Source organism: Helicoverpa armigera, chromosome 12 (assembly GCF_030705265.1).
Source record: "Helicoverpa armigera isolate CAAS_96S chromosome 12, ASM3070526v1, whole genome shotgun sequence".
Classification (NCBI taxonomy): Eukaryota; Metazoa; Arthropoda; class Insecta; order Lepidoptera; family Noctuidae; genus Helicoverpa; species Helicoverpa armigera.
Genome location: NC_087131.1, coordinates 6504904 through 6530505, shown reverse-complemented (window position 1 = coordinate 6530505; position 25602 = coordinate 6504904). Strand labels below are relative to the sequence as shown.

The following is a 25602-nucleotide window of genomic DNA, read 5'->3' as shown; positions in this document are numbered from 1 at the left end:
CTTTTTTTACGTTGAATTTATCTCTAATTTAACGACTGCGAAGTTATCGTAAACGTAAAAGTTTTGAGAATATTTTTTATGTTTAGGCTTAAAAAAGGAGATCGATAGTATTTTGGTGTTTTTTATCAAAATGGATACCTAAGTAGGTAAATAGGCACGATAAATTTAGGCAAAAGCAAGAAGGTATGTTTAAATAATTGTTAACAAAACACTGGAATTCTTAGTAGTAATAATGTGTAATGCAGAATGGAAATTAAGTCATTTCTTTATGTAGGTTTTAGGCAGTTAGTATGTTTACATTTTATACCATTAATGAAAACAGGGAAAGTTTATGCAGTTATTGAATTTACCTAATTATTATTCATAACTAAATCCCTACCTATATTGTAGACTTCGAACATTATTTAAGGTGAACAACACATGAACTTTCTATGGTAATTCTTTTTTAAAAGCATTCTTGGAAGTAATAACTTCCATAAGCCATCGTTAATAACCCATTAAACCCATAACAAAACCTAAATATTTCAATGTAAAATGCATTATTTCTACTTACTTTATTGTAAGTGCCAGCAGCACTATAATGAGCCCAACGAGGGCCATCGCGATCACGACGCCACATATCATGTAATTCGCATCATTCGGGGCATCTGTAACAAACAAAAATGAACTTTAATCCCAAACCAATAAACACCAAATTCAATTAACACTATTTCAGAATAATAACCGTAATCATTACGTGTTAATAGTATGCAAAAAGGTGCTTTTTGCGAGTTGTTGCTCAATGGTGATCTAACTGAGACCTCTCTCTAGATGTGACGTCATAGATGATTAAAATCATGGAGATTCGTCAGTGATTTATAAGTGTTGGGTGAACTACTAAATGGGTTTAATCAATACAATTATTGTATTATGAGCTTGATTGACACAAACGAAACTTTTTGTATCCTCAACATAGAAGTTAAAATACATACTATCAGGTAGGTAGGTATCTGGGTGTTTTTGTGGAATCTTCTAGTAACTGCTTTTTGTGAATTAGGGATAATTTGGTGAATAATGACACAAAACATGTCGACCAAATAGTTTTCTTCTAATATCAGTGACATAAATAGTTATTATGAGAGTATAATAACAGTCATGGCTAGTTGACTACAAGAAAAACATCATTAAGTTTACATTAGAACCGTATGTAATTTACTAAAAATTCCGACGACATGGTTCTAAAACCATAAAGTTATTCGTCACAAGGAACGCGCAGCCTTCGGAATAATACCAGGGATTTTAGATAATTATACTCATACACAGTAACGGAAAGACTTAGTTACTTTGGCCAACTTAGCAACAGCAAAAAAAAATTGCACGCTTCTCAAACGTGATTCAAAACCACACACGATCGTTATGGCACTAAAAAAGATATCAGGCTCTTAAATGCAGATCGGATAACGTTATGTCATTCACTAATAAGTGGAACCAGTTACACGCTAGTCGAGTGAATTGCTGTGATATAAACGATTTTGTTCGAATGATCAGTGAAAAAAAATCTGCTAGAATGGTCGTAGTAATCATATCAGTACCTATATTTTGACGCCTGGTATCGCTTTGGCTGAATTCATCACCAAATTAACCAGAATGACCAAAATTTTGACAGCATTGTCAACCAAAACCCGGTTATGTAAATGTTTCAAGTTAGAATGAACAGCAACGCTAACTTGGTAGGGAAATTACCTATGAAATAAATGGATGGATGGAAATGGATTTAGGAATAACCTTTTTCACCTTTCCTTATTGCATTTCGGCAATATACTAGGAGTATGCTTTGACATCGGAGACGAATGTTTCAAAATCAGCGTCCATTTGTTAGTAAAAGACACGAGTTATTATGTAAACGTTCTTTGGTGTAAGCTGGCATGCAGTAAGACTCTTAAGTATGTGATAAACAGAATATCTCTTCGTAAATATTATGGCATTTCTTTGTCTTTATAATTTATGTTGCGGACAGATGTCCATATACCTAAGTCATTTGTATTCTATTAAGCCTACATGACTACCTACTCGACCAGTGTCTGGATAGTTTGAGTGTGATATCTAAACGCAGTTAGTATAAACTCGTAACTACATCGTACCGGTTAACGGGTGTGCGTACCACTTCGCCAATTGAACGGTGCCGCATCCTTAACACTTACCGTACCTATACAAATCGATATCGTGAGTTTTGATGTCAATTATTGAATTGATACGAGTCGGTATCGAATTGGATTTTATTACTCGAATTATTTTAAATGCATATTCATGAACCTACATTTTAACAAAATAGGTGTGGTAAGATAGTTTGAAAACTTTAAATAGAAAAAAAAAAACAATCAATAATCAAAAAATCTAATGTTGGTTTTTTACCCAAATCTGGGTATCGAAATGAATTAATCGAATTCATGAATTTGGTCGCAGTCATTGTTACCTTGAGTTCACAGACAACAATAGGTACACTTATATGACTGTTTATTATTTTAAATTAGGTACCTAACAACGCAATGTCTCAATATGTTAATGACCGGTATTAAAAAAATGGGTTTAGTCAAAAGGTGCTTATTTTGGGTATTATTTTCACGATTTTTCAGAATAAGGGTTGCTTGGCTCAAGTACACACTCAATATATAGGTATCTTGCTTAGCTGTAATACCTATATAAATAAAAAAAAACCTTACGACTTATTTTATGAAATGTAAATAAAATGTAAGCCGACCGATACCTACTGGGTTTTTTGACGCAAACCCGTTAGAGGAAAACTGCGTTTCTCAATACCAGGAAAACGACTATTTTACACGGGAGCTGTGGCTTTGTTACTTAACCATCATTTCAATGCGTTTGAAGATATATGCAGAGTTTACACCTAAATTAATTAGCCATTAATGGTTTGGTAAACCGATGAAAATAGATGTTCTGTGAAGGCACATACCTACGGATCCATAAATGTAAATAAACAACTACAAATAAACGGGAATAATACTGTTAACATTATATAATGACGTAATCACCCAGCCAGTAACAGGTAAATGCCTCAAATAGATACAAAATGCGCTACAAATCTACCTAGTTTCCTCCTCAGCTATTTACGTAGATAAACTGCAGGGCTAAACTATTCAGTTACTAATGGCTCTGTGTTTTACGTATCCATTACTTTATAAACAACGTTTGAAATACCGCTAATGCATCCATTAGAAACCGTTAAAGTTCAACAGAAGACCAATCCAGGTTATTATACTTTTTCTTGTGTAATAGATACCTAATATACATCAAATAAATTGTCAATAAATAATTTTATACACTTCATACTTGATTGGTTAGTAGCATTTTGTATCACTTCTCTAACTTGGGAATGTGGACCCGAATGGTGACCATGTTGGACCAGTGTACACAGGAGCTATTAAGTTTGAATGTCAACAGCATACCTTGAATAGCAACTATCTGCATTGCCTTGAGTGGAAACTGCTAATGTGTATGAGTTCAATAGGACAGGCATTTGAAAACTCTGTTGATCAATGTCTAGTTATATAAAATAACAGCAAAAGCAACACTTTACTTGAAACAGTTCAAAACTGGCATCTTATATTTTTAGTATAAACCATAACAAAAAGGTAAAAACCAAGCTAGGGTTTTTGCAAAGCCGCAAAACCGATGCGATGTAGCGGTTGATGAGACTCGCGCATCATATAATAAAAGTGTATAAAAAGAGCAGCTACTCAGAATTTCCATTGCGGTTAATTAATACCGAATGTCGGACTGTAGCTACTTCATCATGTGACGCAATTTCATCTTCATATAAAACATTTTCCTTGTTAATATAAAACATAACTAACATGATTGCGACACCAGTACCAACCAAGGTTGAATCTGGAATCAGCGTTTCTGATAACGTTACAGTCTTGTGAAACTCGAAATACGGTGTCAAGAGTGACATTGTGCTGCAAGACTCGGAAAGACACCGTGTCGGGGCTAAAGAAACTCCAGTCAATTATATCTTATGTGGCCCTGCAGTTGGAAAGCGATATGATGTTTTGCGGAATGTTGACTGTGCGAAACGGAAACATCGGAGATAATACCTTGTGTAAGTTCTCCGAATGAATTCATCTGCCCGTCAGTTTGTTGCCATATCTGATCGATGGTACCAACTAACCATTGGAACCATAACAATACGAGAACAATTAATTGTTGCATTAATGTAGTTATCTATTTATATAATCAATTGGCACCATCCCTTCTTTGGCCCCTTCGTCAGACGTTTTCATTAGCATACTACAAGGAAGAAGCGATACCTACTTTTTTATTTCATTCTTTCTATTACAATAATCCATTTAATGATCATACCTTAAGTATCTAATCGGTATTTTAAGATTCAAGTTGACTTGACTACACTTCCAAGTTTATTATATTACTTGGAAATGTAGAACTAAAGTGCATGTACTTATTCATAATAAGTGGTGATTCCCCTAATTTAAAGATTTATCGCTACCATCGAAACAAGACGAAATTTGACTTATGGGGGGATTTCCTAAGTTTTGAGAACTGCGTTGTATTACTTTATATTTTTGTTGTCGTTCTGGTAGGAAAACCATCACTACCATTTATTTTAAATCCGTTTTTATATTTACGTTGCCAAACTTAATGAAAGAGCTTCTTACCACCCCGACACCAGCTTTTTTATCAAAAAAATACACAATACACATGAAATTCCAGCCAATCAATTAAAAAGCCAATTACTATAGCTACCAAAAAAAAGTAAAGCGACAGCATTTTTGCCTCAGAGTCGTTAACCCTTGGATGTCTCACAGCTGACGTTTCTGTCCATACTATGCGAAGGTTTAATGTTCCACATGTAGACCTAACGATGGAATCAGGTGTAACAAGTGCATCGCACTCGTCGGGTTAATGCACTCTCAACTGGTATTCTCCTATAGCGTTTCGGGTATCCTGGGAGGTATTTGTGGTTGTATAATGGCATTGTTTTATGTACTTGCGTAATGGATTTTTGTATTAGGATATACTTGTAGCTTAGACACAATATGAACGTTTAAAGTTCCTCAAATCAATATTTCTTTTGAATAATCTTCTTGCATCTAGGGTAAAGGCGGGATAGATGCCCCACTTTTTGAAATATGCTTATAATTTAATAAATATTGGTTCTACATTAATAACACCTATGAATGTAACTAGTTTAATCCTTTATGTTTATTTGTGATTTGTCTTTTTGGACCTATATACTACACGTTTTGCAGATTTTAGCTTTTTGTAGACCTCAATTTTTGGGGATAGATGCCTACCCATATGGATAGTTGCCCCACCTTGAAAATACTAGCGAGGATAGATGCCTACGGTGCGGGATAGATGCCCTTCATACTGTTTTAGTATATTATATTGATAATATTTATATATTTTTTGACTTAAATTTATTTGAAATGAAAAGTATTTTGCAGTTTTTTAAATCTTTTTATATTCATTATCAGACTAATTAAAATTAACACAATAAAATTCTAAAAGTATTTGTTCAACAAAAATAATGTATTTTATATTTTAAACCCTTATTATAAAATATTAATTATTTAGTTTCAACATGCAAAATCATAAAAATCATTATTTCTTAAAAAATTAAATAACACAATATACTTAGCATCTTAATATTTAACCGGAGAGTGCTTTAAGTTTTCTACATCTCGAGCAAAAATTTCTGAAAATTATACAGTTTTCATGTAACCAGCACTGACACATTACACATTGAATCTAGTCGGATTTAGACTTTGTTCATAGTTTTCAAAGCATTCTATGCAGTTATTTTTATTTGTATCTTAAGGCTCATCCTGTCCATCTCTTTTAGTCATTTTCACCGGCAAACCTTTAGTTTTCTTTCCCTTAACTTTGTTCTTAGGTGAATTGTCTTCATCTTCACTGTTTGAACTGTAAATCATTCGTAATCAATAAAAAGTGTAAATACCTATACATAAAAAAAAACATGAAAAATATAAAAAATATATATTCAAAGCACTTATAATACATTCAGGGTACACGTGGTGTATGGAGGGATAGATGCCCCTAGGGGCACCTATACCGTAAAAAATCAGGGCAACTATCCTTTTTGACAGGGTTAGATGCCCTAGTATTTTTTTAAATAAATAAATACAATAGAGCAACTATTTACATCAAAATGTATACTTCATGAAACAATATACATACGTAATAAAAAAATTGATGGAATTAATATCTACTTATAAAGTTATACAACAGCAAATACTCACCTTTAAAAATTTTACGCTCGCTGTAAGTTCGCCGCGGAGATGAATTCACACACGAGCGAAATGCGACCTCACCCCTCGATGGCGCGTGGCTAATTTAGGTGCGGGGTGCTTGTGGCTTCTAGTTAAACGGTTGTTTCTTAATCGCGAGCATGGGAAGTTAGGTTTTTTAAAAATGGGGCATCTATCCCACTGCGGCATCTATCCCGCCTTTACCCTACGCGTCGCTAATTCTGACTAGTCATTCTGTTAAAGTCCACAATATGAAAGCGTAAAAAAACTAGAATAATAGTGGAAAAAATGGCGCAGAAAATAATCTCACGTTTTTACTCATTGAATACAAACATGCTCCATTTACACTAATAGGCTGTCATTAATTAACTATTTATAGACTAGAGAAACGTCACCGAGCTCCGATTTTATAAGGATTCTGTTTGGTAATAGCCTTTAGACCGACGAAACCCTAAAACTGACGTAATATATATGGCGACCGACGTTGACGTTGACGCAATCAGTTCCTGGATGATAAATAGATTACCACAGGTAAGACTTCGCTGGCCAACATACTTTCAATCTTAAACACAATAGGACATTTCATAAGGGAATCAATAATAATTAGTTTGCAGCAACCCATTGTCAAAGTGTCCAACTAACTGCGTATCTTTAAAAAAAAACTTATAAGGTACGAGTTTTACTGCATAAAGCTAAAAATAAAAATAATTGAATAAAGTACACTCAGTACAAAAACATTTCCTGGTTTGTGATTTTATTTCATTTATATTGTGTCTAATGTAGCTAGAGTAACTATATATTATATAAATGTTGGCCTGAGTCTAAAAATTAAGATTATAATTTTATACTTTTCGTTTCACCTCTACATGAGGTCATAACTTTTCTAACATTGCGTCGAAGGCCTCCAACTTCTAGCACCCTCCATTACTACCTGACCATGGCCCGTCTGTCCTTGTACTGCCCTTGTCGAAACTATCGATAAAAATCGATATCTCAACAATCAGTTCTAAACTATACCAATTACTCCCTAAATACGCCACTGTCCTCGTAAAGTACTCTGTAGCCTCCGAACATGCAAACCCATCATTTCTAACGCGACACGTGTAACCTTGTTCCTCATACGGAATAATCGATATTATGCTAAGAACGCTTATGCGGCATAACTGCAGTTTTGCACTTACAACACTTTTATTGCACTTGAAGTCTTATATTTCGCACAGCAACCTGTTGTTGGATATAGAAATCTGATCCCCTCTCAATTGCATGGCAACAGAGTTCATTGTGTGTAGGAAAGTTCTTTGCTAAGTACAACTATCCTACAGCATTCACATGTTTTGTTAAAGGGCATGTAAATATTGCCTCATTATCCTTCTTGAGAAATCGGTGGATTTATCATTGGAAAATGACCAAAAAAGTCCAAACATGTTTAAAAGGTCCTGTAAATTCTTTAAACAATATAAGGTGACCTGTAATTTCTGTTCTTGAAGCTACCTAAAGGTCGACAGGCGATGTCAGTACGCCAATAAATGAATAAAATATCGATGTCCTTTAAAAGTCACGACGGAAGACCTTGTCACTGTAAGAGGGAAGGGAAACCACGGATAACCATGGATTTATATACTTCCATACGGGTATTCATGATTTAATAGTATTTTTTATTAATCCTGTAGCTAGACTGCGTAGTTGCTTATTCAGATTGCGGAAATTGTTAATGATAACGCTTTACTATAACTTACCATTTTGATTGAGAAAATATACAATCGAGTGGTTTTAATGCTCCTTGCGTCTGCGCATGTGGCTCCGTGCACTTCCACGTGCATGAAAAAGTCGTGACCACTTGGTTTAATACTTATAGTAATGCCACACGGAATTGAATGTTTCTTTTAGTTGAATATTATAAAAACATCAAAACAGATAGTTCAAAACATTGTTACGGCCACTACATCTACTTTGTGTAACACAACATCGTAGTATGTATTGGGAAACAATCCAGAGTAATGTTACCAAACAATGGCAATTGTTAGAAGAATCAACTATATAAAACACGTGACTTTGTGCTCCATAAAATTTATTATACAATGATTTGAAGATCACGACCATTAGATGTGGCTAGAAGAAACTTACTCGTAAAACACACGTGATTTTTTTACGGCACGTTTGTTAAACACAAAGAAAATCACCGTAAAACCACGTACGACTAACAATGTACAGAAATCTTTTCAAAATATTGCGTCAGTGCTGACGAACTCCTTAATATATGACCTATCGCGAAGAGATAGAACATATTGCGATCACTCATAACCGACTATGTGACATTTTTACGATAGACCATTGGTGTTGATACAACACAAACAAATTAATCTGTGACGTCTTTTGAAATATTCTTAGTTGTAATGTTTTGGTTTGAGTAAGTCACCGTTATTTTTTCACGCTGGTTTATCATGGCAACCTCAATAAAACAAAGAAATATTTGTGTTGCAATGCAGGCTACACAACTAGCATGTATGTACATTGTTTTTCTGTATCCAGCCATAAAAGTAAGAAGATACATTCATGTGATTCTGTTGTATGAGAATGTGTGATGGTCAACTAAACATACGTCTTTTGCTATATTAAAATGATCAGGAAATGTAGTTATGAAACGAATCCATATATTCTTACTGTAAAAGTTAATGCTTAGAGTGTCGAGATACCTAAAAAGCCGTGAGGAACACTTAGCGTGTAATGGGTCAAACTTTTACGAAACAGTGAAATCAGTCGCGCTTAGAAAGGAGAGATTATACTAGCCTGAGATCCATTCGAGCGAAACTAAACTGGTCATTAATTTGTCTGGTGATCGTTAGCATGACCACCGAATTTGTGTCGAATAAAGAAAAAAAATCTTATATGCTCGTACAGTCAACTGCAGGTCAGTGGTAACAGTTTTATAGGAAAATCGTACTTATTACTATTGAGTTAAGGTGCATGACAGTTACCACTGTTGTGCAGTCTACTGTACATCGTGATCTACAGTCTACAGTCCCCTATGACTATATAAATGACTGTTTAGGATTAAGAGTAATGACGCTATATCTAAACAGTTGTTTCTACTGGTCCACACTTTTGATTTGCTATCAGCCAAGTAATTTCAAAGTCACAAGTCAATGTGTCATTGATTTTCCTATTTCGAATGAATCTAACAAATAAATAATAACCAAAAGTAATAAACAATCTCCAACATTGGAAACAAAGCAAAGTCCCGAGACCAGCTTCCTATATTATCAAGAACATACTCCATTCAAAGTAATCGTCACAATTATGATAAGTTTTGTCAGACCAAATCAATAACAGTAAGTTGTGATAATTTCGTCCGGTTCGGTAACTACAGTTGAGCAATACGCTCGAGACCAACTTTCACTGGTAAAGACCAAAGATATTATGGTCGTGTTCTGCGGAAGTGCGATCCAGTTATAGAGAAAGCCAGCTCCAGGAACCAGTGTCTTGGTTTTGCTGATCAGTTAAAAATATCTCGAAATTGTCCCCAATCTTAGGTAACATTTCTACGCTACGATTTATTGCGTCTAGTAATATTTGATGTAACTGTCTGGCGTGGTTTGTAAGCTCTTTAAACATTAACCGTCTTACCACAAAAACTTTTAAACGTCAGTTTGTGCCTTGTCTAAAAAAATGTCAAATTATGACGTTGACATATGGTTCATTTTGCAGCCAAAATTTTATTAGACAAGTGTAAAACAGGGTTTAAAGTTTTTGTAGTAAGGCCCTCATTTTCTAAACCTTTTCATCAGTGTGTGTTTACAAAGTTCAGGGCTTTGATCGAGTTACTTAAGGTCGAATAAGTCGTGTACCCTGAACAATAACATGGACCGCCCGATTAAAAATTTGATGGAGGTCATAAAGGACTTGGCTTCAATATTTTTTGTGACTAGAACATAAAATTCCAATATGGTTTTACGGCAAACTCGACACCATAACCAACCAAGCGTAAAGTGTGGAAGTAAAAAATGCTGTGAGAACGTCGACGATGCAATATCCATTTCGAGATTCCAGTTCTTCTATTTAGGTTCACGTCTAAAGGAGGAACATAATAAAAACAAGCGACGACGCTGCATCCACGGCGGAGAATGTGGGCCCTTTTTGCTTAAAATAGAATGACTCCTTAGTCATGTATCTTTGTCATCACCTATTGGAGAGTGAGTAAGTTAGTGATTGGATTATTTTGGTAGCATCTCTTTATTTATTACAAAAACATCTTCGGGAAAATCACTTTCATTTATTTTTTGTTTCCTTGATTTTTATTGATCCTTGAACCAACAGTTTGTTAAATAAAAGTCTTGCTTGCTACTAACGTCTTGAATGGTTATGGTATGACGATGCGATATGAATGACCGTACACCAGCTTATGGAAATATATATCTTAGACTCCAGACTGCGAAGGAGACGGTGTTGAATCACCAAGTAGCCGGACTTGACTAACTCTTTCTATTAATAAAACGTACTGTATCATGATACTCAATACACTGATTCATACCTAAACACACAGATTTTACTATATTATTATAATATCGAAAAAGATTTTTCATACTTTTCCATCACACTGAATATAAGTGTTGATAAACAAAAATCATGCATTGAGACAGCTTAGTCCACGAGTCATCCACGTGGGTCAAATTTGAATAGGAAAAATAAGTGGTAAGTAAAGTAAAATGCTCCCAAACGTGCCTAACACATTACTTAGGTAAAATCATACGTAAACATATTTATTGTAAAATGATTTAGACCATACATTTTATTATTCCCTATTTACTCGCACCTATCGTTCAAATATTTTTCTTTATTTGACTGAAAATCAGCATCAGTGTTAGAATTTTGCAGGTACACATAGACACGCTTTTAAAATTAACAAAGTTCTCATAACCACTGGATATACAATCGCAAATTCTCAATTAACAAAATAAAGCACAGCTTAAGTGTTCGGTATATAAACTGTATTTAACAACGTTAAAAAATACTCAAATAATTTATCAATATACACTTCTCTGTACATACGTGCAATCACTCTCCAGCTTTGTACCTAATAGTGTAGATATGTTGAATATCCCGCAGATGCGATACCTACTTACATAGTAATACATATATTAATTTTGCGTACATTGTAATTGCAATACGTTTCTAAAACAAACAAACAATGACATAAGCTGCAAATTAGGTATCACATATAGGTATAAATCACATATTTCTCATATATAAATGAGAAATATTATACATTTTTGTTCAACAACCTGTATTTATAGTACCTACTGCCTAATCCGCATTTACATAGGTACAGGTTACCGCATTGCACTGCCGCGGTTACTGCTCTTTTGTGACGTAAAACTGTAATACCTGTATAAAAACCTTCCATTATGAGTAAATCCTTCATAGTCACTGCTGTTTTACTACTGATTGTATTTACATATAAATAAACTTTTTAATGAGCAGTCTATTGCAATAAAATAATAATAAATTTCGAAGAACTACTATCTATTTCAGAAACATATTGAAAGAGATTAGCAGTAGAAAATGATAAGGGAAAATCGAGAGCTCTTTTCAAAGTGCTGACATTGATATTTACTGCGTACAAGGATAAATGTATTATTCTGTATTCAATACATTGTATCTGCCAATCAATATGGTATTTACGAGGAAAATAAATAAATAGAGTAGGTATTATGAAATAGTTTGTTGATTAGTGGAGGTATCATAATGCCGTAGTAAACAATTTAATAATATGATTTCCAATATAACGTGATTTTAGTCATAAAATGAGAAGACCATTAAGTAAATCACATAGGTATTTTTGATAGTTCTAGTATATACGGAAATCTAATATAAGTCACGTGAGTATGACTGTAGTATGATATGGTCACGCGACTGATGTCTGACTGCTTGGATCGCAGTAAGTAAGCACTCGTGATCATCGCCCACAAAGTCATGTTTTCCTGGTACCAAAGTGCTGTAAGGATTACGCTGAATACAAAGTAGTGGCTCTTAAAGCACAATTTTGCCAATTACATGTTAATAAATGACTAATAAAATATGTATAAACATTATGCTCTGATTCACCGGTCCGACCGGCAGTTCTGTTTACTAACGATTCCGATTGATCTATTACATAGTGGGTATCATTGCATAACGTTGTCTTGGAACTAGATGAATAATCAACGTGTTAACATGTTTTCTCAAAACCGTTGTTTTATTAACTGGCAGTTGAATACTAAATTTGAAGAAATGTATGGATTTTTAATAGACGCAGTGTACCGTGAACACAAATGAAATTACAATCAATCATTTTACGGCTAATTAGTCGCAGTGTGACATAACATCACGTGCCCATCAAAGGTGACCGCGATAGAAACTATCGTAAATTCTCATAAGCAAAACCAAACTTTATACCGTAACAAAGCTTTCACCTCGCCTTATAATTTATGAAAAACGAGTACCTATAAAAATACTTACGTCCGTACTTGTCACACACAAAATGTAGATATAAGAACTAATGTCGGTTTTGCGTGACAACATCCATTGAAGTTCAGTAATTTTTGTATGTATGATGACGAATGTAATAAAGATATGTTACTAACTAAAGGTCGAGGTCAAAAGTTGAATGTCACTGTAACATTCAATCAGCAATTGTCTAGTTACATATTGTTTATGTTTCCTCTGACACTCACGAGAAAGCAAATTATACACTTGAGACAGTCGTCGATGCTAACGAAAACCGTCTTTATGAGTGCGGAATAAAGTTTAATTTTGTTTGTCGCATGTAAACGTATTGGGTGTCAAAGAGTTTTAAATAATGAAAGTACTGGGTATCAAATGAGGCGAAAGTGAGTAGTCAGAAGTAGGTTAAGGCACTTACTTATTCAGGTTATGCAGAACCCACATAAGCCTAATTGCGTAAATATGACATTAACTTGGTTTCTTTAATCCATCATCAGTCTATAAGTATCGTCTTAAGCCTTAAGCCACTCGAGACATCCTTGGGTATTAATTACGCTCTATTTCAAATATACCAATATGCAAAATACTGAACTATTATGCACGATAGTATAACTGAAAGACGGGTCACCAAACGTCCAGACCAATCTCCAATCATTTCAGGTAAAAAATGGGAAGGAAAATTCAATATTCACATTCGATTTTACCTCTCATTTTATACCTTCGTTGGTGCACACTGTATAACCGTTTTGACTAATGTGAGTTGCAAGTCATAATGTGAATGAAAGTTCAAGGGGATATTTAGAGAGGTGTCTGATATTGTATGAACACGAGCTTACTTCGTGCACACCTAGATTGATCAGTGATCACGCTGTTGAAACCAAAAAAATATTGGTTAGATTGTCTGGTTAACATTGACATTAAATTTTCAGTTATATCCTCAATTATTTCTAATTTTATGGGGGGAAAATAAACTTTTCCGGGAATAATTTATAAATGCATCTAGGTATTAAATGTTACCAATAAATCAGCTAATATGATAACATTGTTGTACTATACATACCTACACATTTTTACAACTATTTGCAGCTAATGAAGGAAACGGTCGAATCAATACAGTAGTTGTGTAGATAATTGAGCAATCGTGTACATAGGTACTCATCTGCAACATTATTAAGTGAAACATGCAAGATGCAATCGCTGTTTATATTGAGAAATAATTATTACCTTCGCGCGTGTTCGTTAATTACAAAAGAAATAAAATACTAACTTATCTACCGAGTTCATACGTGACTGGCTGAAAATGAAAAAGTCAGTAACATTAGATAAACATAGTTGCCGATATCGGTAGGAACGGAGCATATTAGATTTATCCAGTTCTTCCAAGATTTTTATCAATCACCTTGAGGGTTAAAAGTTACGAGCGCTCGTAATGATAATCCACGAGCGAAACTGTGTGATTCCGTATATTCGAAATAGTTTCTTCAGACCGTTAGTAAACATGGAATAACAGCCAGGTCTATTAAACATTCCTTTCCTTGTTCTAAACACACGTTTTATTCCGATAACTAGTTTCTATGCGCAACACTAGCGTATGTCGACGCCTCCATCAATCATAATGGGATATTGACCCAGGAATCAACTAAGGAAAGTTTGACGGTACTTTCAATATCATTCGATCAATATTCATTAAGTGTCAACGCTTTAAGTTCATGAGCCAACCAGTTAGTAACAACTAACTGCTGGAAGATAGTAAAAAAAAACAGTGCTCAAAATGAAATTTCTAAGTTACAAAACCAGTTTTTGTATCCACTTTTCTCTTATGTGTAAAGTGATTTACTTTCTATCAGAGCTTTTTTCTAAACCGTTTTTTGTTCGAGTACAATTTAAGTTGCGCAATTGTTGCGGCACTCTTAAGCAATTAGCGTTGCGTAACAAATAACACAAGGCAATGGAGGAATTACATAGTCACGAAACTGTTACACAATTTCATTTTCCTTACATTTTTTTTACACTGAAAATATTAAGTTTTGTTTAAAAATAATGAACTTAAAGTTACTGTTATATTATTTTAATTTAATTGGCATGCTTTTATGTCGTGATCAAAGTTTACAACTTTTCCTGTACTTTGTCATAACTGATAATCAAAAGTCATCTGTAACATGATAGCAGTAAAGTCCATATTGCAGTATCTCCTTTGTTTCATTGTATATAGCTTCCGCCTGCAAGCAACTGTGATGTGCAAGATGTTCTCAAGAAATGAGGTCACTGAATTTGTTCAAGAAACATCTGTTAAAAGAATACTTAAACAATTTTAAAGAGCTGCGTACAGCGAGCCTCAAAGAGTAGAAATTTTGTCCAACTTAGATACGATCTGAAATGTAGTACGTTCTCATGAGTGGATTCCTTAAAAAAATATATGAAAAATGAAATAAATTGGACAGTATCGTATCGCGATTCAGATCTAGTACATCACACCTCTATACTAAGTAACGCAAATTAATTTTGAAGTAATCCGTCAATGTAAACATGATAGCACAGCTAAACAGAATGATTCACCTGAGACGACCCAGTTAACCACATGGGGTAATGAGTTGGGCTACTAAAAATATACGCTGATTTTCAGAAAAAACGTATCAAATTATGCTTGTGTTTAACTTTCAGTATTTTTCTATGAATCATTGCAGGCTTTGCGTGATTCAGTGGCTAAGAGTCATGGTAATACCATGATTCTTTGGTGTTAATAATATAATGTTGACTACGTTTTTTAAATTCAATATCACAAAGTTTTTCCATCAGTCCGTACCTAACCTAACCTAAAACATGTTATAATTTATTTCTGACTAAGCTTTCTTAGAATCTGCTGGACTGTAATGTTACATCTTTAAAGTCTTACACACAGTCAACAGTGAAAACGGTATGAATGAACCTTTATGAAGTTCAACTTAATCAAAAACAATCACTCTTTTGCAATTCCGGGAGAGCTTGTAATGTTCATTGGTTCTTGTATCTTGTATACTTTCAATACATTTGAGGTTAATATGTCTGTATCGAAATTTAAGCATTTCTAAATGGAATTTTGAGCTCATAACCAAGTGTATTTTTTTTATCGCTGGGTTTTATTTCTTTCATTAATTTTATATAATTCTTAATGCATGCGCAGACGGCGTATGATTACAATTGTTCTTAACGATGTCACGTTGCAATTAAAGTTTTTTGTTCTTTGTAATCAGCGCGTGACTTATTCCGACGATTCTGTCTATTCTTATGTCTTTTAGAGTCCTTTCGTTTTTAGATATTAGGAAATGAAAATATTATATCAACTTTTTCTACATGATCCTTTTTGTAGCCTTACAAAATGAACGATGTGTAAAGAGACCATGCAGAGTCGACGTGACCAATTATCATCTTTATTACACATAATAATATTTCCTAAAAAATACTCGTGGATTTCAAGTTGTATTAACAACTATGTTTTGCTACTGTTTGTTGCATCAAGTACATGTAACTTATCTCCCTCTTTTTAGCACTCTCTCTTTCGATATATTGATATTTGAATTCGAGGGGGACATAATTGGGTCAATGCTCTAAAATATTTATACCAGTTCCACGTAATAGTCATACATATTACGTACCAGCTTGGTACTTCTTATGAGAGCATATTTTTATATACAGAATGATTTCAGCTCATCACTCTTCATCAGACGATAAACTAGATTGTACCCATCAAGATAAAGTGTTCGGCACAAATTGAGAAGTATTAAGTCATTCTTCAAACATGCGATGTAAGGAAAAAGTTCCAATAATCCTTAAAAAATATAATGTTGTTAGTAGAGACTTCTTTTTTATGCAATTCAATGTGAATCAGAGGGCCAAATTCACCTTCAAATTTCAGTGACTATAACTTTTCGTATGCGTTTCATTGAACTATGAGCAAACTTTTAGGAAAACTGTCATAAAAATTATTAGAAAATGGTCGTGACGAAAATTAGCCTTCACTTGTTTGCAGTTGAGTTCGACGCCATGAGATAGTGAACCACTTTTACTTCTGCGTAATGGCATATCAATCTTCCCACTATCGGACGGAAGTTGACAAAATTACAAACTAGATTAGACGGGATGGCAGTACATAATAATGTATTGTACATATATGCAACAGATTCCTCTTAGTGACGTCGTTCAATGTCTGACATAATGTCTTGACGTTTTATTTCCTCACGTGCTCTTTTTTGCCATTTTTAAGACCAAAACGTCCCACACAAGTATAAGTTTACCGACCTTGAGCTGAAGAATTTTGAGTATTATTTTTGAGCGACGAATATTTTAAATGAGGGTTTCTAAATCCACTAATGAAGATATAATAATGAAGACCCCTGTATAAATCCTGTTTTTTAAGGCTAAATAGCCTAATTTACTCAATATCCACTCCAAAATATAGGTCTCGCGTCACTGGTCTCATGATTCGGAAGCTTACGTATTTTCCTAAACGCCTACATGACATATGTTTTGATGATCCATCTTTTTGTCTGCAAATGTAGATTACAGGGTTATGAGAACAGTCGTTGCAGATAGGGTTCAACATGAAAACGTTGGGACATTGCCACGACATTAATTAATCCGTGTCGAAATATCCAAAGTTCGTGTTTTAATGTCTATTAATTATGAATGCTCTTTTCATACGGCGTTAAGGGCCGAATTAAACCTACTTGATGGATGTCAAGTTCAGCCAAGTATTGGGGCCAGACGGTTTTGCAATCACGCGAGTTAGTCATGCCGGCTGTTTTGAAAGGCCGCGTTGAGGTGCTCCCACACAAACCAATTTCTGTATTCTACAAACTGTTTTTTTTGGTAGTTGTTTGCGGAAACTATGCAGTTTGAGATCTTGAATATATTTGTTTAGTACATGCACATTTTTCATGTTTTTCTTTCCTAAATATCTTAGAACTACAGCCAATTCGCTACCTCACTGTTGAAAGGTGTGTTCTTGTACTTTGATGCAAGGCGGATAACAGACCAATAACAACAAAAATAAACCTTTGAAACAAGATAAAGACAACAAATAAATCAGTCTGTAACAATGAGAAAGACAATGCCCAAGTACATAAGTCGAATTGATCACGAACAAATCACATGACTAAATAGCCTAGCCTTTGTGATGTAAAAACTTGAGTATATAGCTTGTTCAACCTCTAAGCACGCCTAATGAATGTCGGTGACATTTATAAATATTTTAAGTCTGTTCTTGAACTGTTTAAAGTTTCTAAATATATCTTAAACTAAAACCAGATACAGTTGACAATAACAAACGAACAATCTATTTGCTGTACTTCCTGATTGCCAAAAATATAATTGTGCATAATCTAAATATATATTCTGTATAGACAATAGTTTTCCGTGTTGATCAATAAATCATTAATTTGAATATAACAGATTGTCATCTCATGCAAATGGAAATACGAAACTAGTTCATTTTCGTGGGCGTTTACTTAGTAAATCGATTTCAAACTTGTAGTTTGGCTTTATGACACGTAACTTTTGGATATCTCTGAGGAAGTTGCATTCAGCCATTAAAATACCAAGTTTGATGACTGAATATTAAAATAACTCAGTCTAAGCATCAGTTCTTGCTTATTAGCAATTCTAAATCCATCATTATAAGTGCTACATAGAGCGGGAAGGCACAGCTGTGAAATAGCTAGGCTAACTGTGCCAAGGCAAAAACTCACTGTCGCCTACTCGGTACTGACTTATATGCATATAATTAGGTACGACCATTTTACAAGGAAACTGATACTTTTGTGGAATTGTATGTACTTCATTCAAGTACTGCCGATAGTCGTTTGTTTGATAATTTTGTAATAGACTAGCTTCTACTCGGGACTTCATCTGGTCCTCAAATTGGATCGAATTTAAAATACGGAAAACGACATTTTAATTTTAAAATAATTTGAGTAGGTATGTGTTTTAATATAAAATAAAGTTTTAAGTAATTAACTACGGCATAAAATTCATAAGTGTCGACAAAAAGCCACAATAGGTTAACGAACAGACCAAAACAATTAATTTGACCTTCATTTTATTAAATTTAATTAATCCTTCCTTGAATACAGCGAAACAACAATACTAGATAATGATGTCCCAAACGTATTTTCCTGCGCAATTCATCTGAATTTCGAGTTGTAATTTTGTGGAATGAGTTGGATAATACACGAGTAGGTACAGTCAACTTCAGGTCAGTGGTAACAGTTTTATAGGAATATCGTACTTATTACTATTGAGTTAAGGTGCATGACAGTTACCACTGACGTGCGGTCTACCGTACTTCATGACGTCAGTACTATGCAACATATTAAAAACATTTTGCGTCGTATTTTTTATGATGACCAAACGCGTCAATGAGATCCCAGACCTAACGGAACTGATTGCAGCTCTCCATTTGTTATTGTAAATTTCGACGATAGTATCTGCGTAATACTATCACGTTTCGATAAAAAAACACTCAGGTTTGTTTTGTTTTGATTTTGATTCAAAGAATCAGGGGGTTTTTGAAAACAAGGAAAAACACAGATACCTATCATCTTTTAGGCATAAAAAATAATGTCTTTAGAAAAAATACTCATGACTCAATAATATTACCCAAAATTATGCATATAGATAAAAAAGTTAATTACATAAAGCCATTTTATACAGGTGTAATGAACTGGTATTATAACAAACTCGATATAGGTAGCTGAATCATAGAACATCTCAAGATTATCGGATGATTCAGAAATTATACAATACAATAGGTAGCTTATCACCGGCCATTGAAGACAATAAGATAACTCAAAATGCAGTAATACATTTACAGCCGCGTGACATGATGAGTTCATATTCTATTATTTAATACAAAATCTTATCTCGATGAAATTATCCTTAAACACTTTCTAGATCGATATGATAACATTCAGACTTAAGCCCTCGAGACTTACTGATATAAATACTATTTCCAGTAATATCTACTTGATCTATTATCGTGTGTCTATTTATAACATTATTTCGCGTAATTATTTGCGATTGCTCTATCGATTGTAGATAGGGAGTAAGATTGTTATAAGGAAAATGGGCTAGTATTTGTAAACAATTTTGAAGCTCATCATAACTTTAAAATGCGATAGTTATATAAATATGGAGTCTGTCTGTCAAGCATAATACTTTTCTTAGGTCATCTTCATCACATTTATCAATGTTCTACTGTATTGTAGCTTATTTATGTTTTAGTTAGGGATGAATTAGAATGCCTAGAATGGTTCTAGTTAATTAGTGCCATTACAGCTTGGAAGATTGTGCGTTCACGTGGGAAACTGCACGTTTTTCTCCAAAATATTCCAGTTTTTGGCGAAAAAGATCTTTTTCTTATTTATTTTGATGTCTTAATCGCGAATCTATTTGCACGTGTAATGTTAACACATAAATTGAAGGATTTCTCAGTGGTCTGTCGATGAGTGAGATACTTGCGTTTCTATCAAGGTGAGATACGGGTTTTCTCATTTTTTGTTTACTTTACCGAAGTGTTCCTAGTTTGTATTTTATCAAAAGACGTAATTCGTTTGTTTTGAATGCTGTTTTGATTTCGTTTGAGTTGAAAGCAGCACATTTGTGCCCCTATTTCTTCTATAAAGGATTCGTAGATAATGTAGCTAAGATGAATCTGATGTTTGAAATATGCTGTTGTTGTATTGATATATTCGTGAAATAATCCGCATAACAGTTATTCTGCTATCTATTCTTTACGATTCTTCTAGAATAAGTTATTTAAAGAGACACAGGTACGAGGAATATAATAGTGAGTGTGGGAAAATTAAACAAACAGACCAATACACCCGCCGTGTTTATTGTTCATAATTTAAACCAGATTTTAATTGGGAAGTTTACTCTAAGGAGATGAATGGTACAATCTACTACATGTATATAAGCTGCTTCCAGTGGAAAAAATCTGGTGAAATCAATGGTAACTTTCCTTAAGTAGCAAAAGGTTTTTTGAAACAACTAAGGGTGACGCTTTAAGTTATTTTAATAAAATTTCCAGTAAACACAGATTTCCGTGAGTCACTGGAATCCCAGTTAATATTATGTAGGTATTATTTACATGGTTTTATAATGACGCACGTGTGAAGAAAAAACAAGCAACAATAACATATGTATATGAAATGGCCTTACGTAAGACCACGATCGCTTCTGAGCTTCACAAAGGTTTATCTACTCATTTAAGATACTTTATGTATGTACGTATTGTGAAATAACCGGCACTTACGTGGAAATAACGTGAATGAGTCACCGATCAACTGCAACTTCACAACTTCACTGATTTACATATATCGTTATGAGTAATGACGACAACTTAATATAAGTACCTAAACATTTTCCATTACCTTTCAAACTTTCCACGACGTTGTAAACTACAAAGGAGCTCTTAAAACACACGTGTCATAATAGATCTGAATATATGTATACGATAGGTAATGTTATCAAAGGTCATTGACACGAACCAATGCCATGAGTAGAATAACATGCAACATCTGTATCAGACGTATTCTAACTGTAAAGAAAATAGATTTTCCATTGTTTATTGTTCTAGTTTGTTAAGGCCCTCGCCTACTTAGGAATCCCAAGAGAATAAATAGGGCATCTAATTTTAGAATCATCACCACATGGTGAGATTTCTATTAAAATGTTTGAATAGCAAAAATAGACGATACCCTACATAAAATATCGCACTAGTTTTAGGAATGAAGTTGGCGAATAGAAGAACGAAACGCTCTTTTTTTTAAGTTTACTTAAAGCCGGGAAAGCACTATAATTAGAAAAGGCATTCAAAAGTTACTTGGCTTTATCTTGGTAATAAATAAAGGACATCAGCGAAAGCATATTTCGACACTGGGCAAAACCACAAAGCAAATAATAATCCCAGTAGTTTAACAGGGAAAACCTGTGTTAAAACCAACTATTTAATATGCAGGTTGTATAAGATACCGGGTAAGTCATAACGGTATAGGTACTTGTAAACGGATAGCAGTCATTAGTTATGTAGGTGCATATCGCTTGATCTGTGACCTCAATCGGCTGGAAGACATTGATAGAAGACGGATTTTCATTTTCCTTTTGGATTAGGGATATTACTAGAAAGTGCTAATCAAGTAAGCAAAGGAATGTTTGGTTTTATATGAAGTTATTGAGGGTTACTCTGATGATGAGCATGGACGGTCTTTGGAGACAGACTTATACTTTTCACTGTGAATGTTCCTCGGGGCATCATCATCCTCCGAGCCTTTTTCCTCGGGGCATTGTTCTTATATTCAGTTTCAGTTTCATTACTTCATGATGATTAGGTAATTTAAAATACAATGCTGTGTACTCAATACAAATATTAAGATTTTTCAGTCCTTGAAATATAAAAATTTCATAACAGACCATAGCTATATTTTTTTCACGCTTATACAGGAGATTTGACGGTTTATTTCGAAGGCATTTTCTCATTTCCTAGCAGGTTACATAAACCTATAATCTGAAGGTTTCTCACTACTGATTTGAAATCACGTGCCGGTATGAACGTGTAACGTTTGTATTGGCTGTCACGCCTTTCTTTCCATTAGCTGGAAAAAGTACATAATATTACCATTATGTATTATGTATATTTACTGATTGCATGTTTAAGTGACAATAAGTTTAAAGTTAAGCCACTGTTTATGGTTATGTAATGAAAGTTTTTTTATTCCCAAAGTTATCACGTTACTTTGTAACCTTAGACAGCATAGTATTCCGTTGATATCCCTGTTACCAAGAGCCCAAAACACCGACCTACACTAACGCCGCGCCACTTAAATAATAAAGACAGAGACAATTGCCCAGTAATCCCAGCCGTCGGAGTCATATACATTTGCGTACACCGTTAAGATATCAGCTAATTACTGAAACCCAACTCAGACGGCACACAGTGAAGCAATCAACCAACACATTGGTACGGCCGCACGCGTCTCGAGTGTGATACGACCCAACACGTGATTCAGTATGGTGGACATAGAATAATCACGCAGACGGCTCAAAGCATACAAGTCGACGTAAAATAATTAATTTGTCTCGTAAATTATGCACATTAAACTGTTTTTATAGCCTGATTAATAATTTGCAGTTAATAGGCATTCGCTATTATAAATTAAGCTGTTTAGCTGGAAGCGTGTTTGTGTTTTCTCGTTGTTTGTCCACCCAGCTGTAACTTAAACTACCTACATATTAATAAGAACCCAATCAAGTGACATAACAATTACATTGGTAGGCCCAGTCACGTATTTGGTACTTATTGTCAATCTAGTGATCGACTTTTGCAACCGCCACAAAGGAATTTAGGTATTCACAATCGCGTTAAACCAATTCGCAATGCATTGTTTTACAAGTAGGCCATTCTGACCCCGACGAAACGGATGTAAAGGGGTTTGTTGATAATTGCAATCGTGAACATAATTTAATGGGCTAAACCAAGCATTTGTTGGGCCGATAGAACTTTAACTTATCGGCCACTGAATTATGAAACAATAAACGTAAGTCATGAGAAATTAGATTCGTATCGCAATGGCAATGGCTGGGAATTCCATTATTTAGAAATGTATTTATTGTACCGGATTTCCAAATACATAGTAAAATTTCCCACTACTTATCGCACAATATATTTAATTTTACTATCAGCGATAACTTTATAGCATGAATCATTAAGTCCTACTTTGTTCTCAATATAATTTACAGCCAATCAAATGTACACACAGATATACACACTTACATATGCATACTTTCGACTTAATTTAGGCATAAAAAAGCACAAACAAATCTGTATGAATTCAATATTTTGATTGCTCTGTGACAAATACGTCGGTGGTCGACACACACAAACACAAATTTTGTATTAACTTACCGAGTGTGTGTTACGCGTGTATATTTCAACTGAAACTAAACGTGAACTTTTACTATTACCGTAGTGTTTATAGTTTGTTTTTAAAACAACGGAAATTAAAACAACGGAAGGCGTGGGATTCTTATTGGTTTCTGAGATCAATTGCTTGAGAAATAGTCTCAATACAGATGTTCTTATTACATAGAATACTTCAGCTTCCTAATCAAAAATTCAGCGTTCATACTTTGATACAGACGTGATGCTCTTTTATATCCAAAACGCGTGACGTACGCATTAAGTAGAAAATAAGTACTTACTGAACGTAATAAACTGATAGTCTTTGTTCTATTGAATTAAAATTTTTCCTAGACATAATTTATTCTCATGAACAAGATAATATCGCTTTATTATAAAAAGCAACTCACATTGTTTATGAGTATATAAATCATACACGCATAAATTATACTATCAATACTATGAACACTTAACCAGTAATAACGAGTAAAGTAACCTATTGTTAGTACTTGCGTTCATTCGTTCTTTAATTATAAATTACGATATATGGTATCCAACTACTGTTGCTAGCCGAACTAAGACATCAATCTTATGTTTTATGATGAGGATTCAGGATGAGAAAAAAAGAGATAAGATTAAAACAGTTTATATGTCTGTTTAGAAAAAGTTAAATAAACAAAACACAATCAAGTTTATGGTACTAACTGATAGAGAATGGAAAAATCTGAGAAACCTTTGTTTCTGTGTTCTGCCATTGACTTAGATTAACATTGTAAGACGTTGGCGCCAGTAGCAGAAATGTTACGAAAATTTAGTTCAAATATGTATGTTGTTAGTGTAATAATATGTATTTTAACATAAAACATTTAAAACAAGTATTATATGAATGAGTGGAGGGGTTAGTGCCTTCACATAGTACAGATATATTGTTTAAGGATATGGTCACAAATTGTTTCAAAAAATCATCAATTTAATTTATTAAAATGAATGTGTGTAATGTATCAATAAACTGTTTATTCAGATTAGTTAGTAAACATGAGTTTAGATAATTAACTATTGCAACATTATAATATAATTATCATAATGACAAAGTTAAAACGAAATTAGTTTCATAAATATCGCGGTATTCATTTGTTTGTTTTGAAGTCGTGTTTTACAACGATCGCTTATGTAAAATTCATAATCATGTGTTGAAATAAGAATGTAATAATGACGAAAAATAATAATGGACAGCTAAAAGTTAATTAAAATACCGTCATGCTATGCGCCTAGTGACGCGATCGCAACAATCATTTTTAATTTTTAGATGGATCAAGACTTGATTAATTGTTGATACGAGAAAAAGTCCTCGAGAAAACAATCAGCATTAGTTTCTGAACAATTACCTTAGAATATTTCTTAATGGGAAGTTTTTAATGCTAATAATCATAAGGCTAAGCATAGTATTAAAGTCAAACAAAGAAATAAATACAAGATTATGTTTTTATTTCTTATGTTATTATTAATAAAATTAAAGCATAAATAAATTCTAATCGGCATCTTATAAAAAAAATATGAACCTAATTTACATAACTATTCGTAGACACAATATACCCGGATTTTAAGCGCAGAATTATAATGATTAATCAAATAGGTACAGTTCAGCCATCTGAGATAATTACCCGCACTTAAGAGCTTATCAAGACATTGACATTAGCGTTTACTGTTATCTTCTGAGAAAATAATTGACATTTACTGAGTTAATGTCGCGTTGACAAGTGCTTAGAAAAGCGAAAGTCATGGACTTTGTTGGCTGGAGAAATTATTTGTATGTATTCAAAAGATTTCATCATACTCTTTCTAATAATATATTGGAAGGTGATCTGTTTCAGGAATAGGTACTCATATGTACCTATTGAA

The 25602-nt window shown here is 33.8% G+C and overlaps 1 protein-coding gene across 3 annotated transcripts in view; it reads right to left on the bottom strand.

Moving 5' to 3' along the window:
* Positions 1-25602, bottom strand: part of LOC110373722 (uncharacterized) — a 190206-nt gene that overhangs the window by 15033 nt on the left and 149571 nt on the right. For all 3 annotated transcript variants that reach the window (XM_021331066.3, XM_021331073.3, XM_021331080.3), the window contains one exon: positions 554-647. In XM_021331066.3, the coding sequence (XP_021186741.1) occupies positions 554-647 (94 nt within the window). The remainder of the gene's footprint in view (positions 1-553; positions 648-25602) is intronic.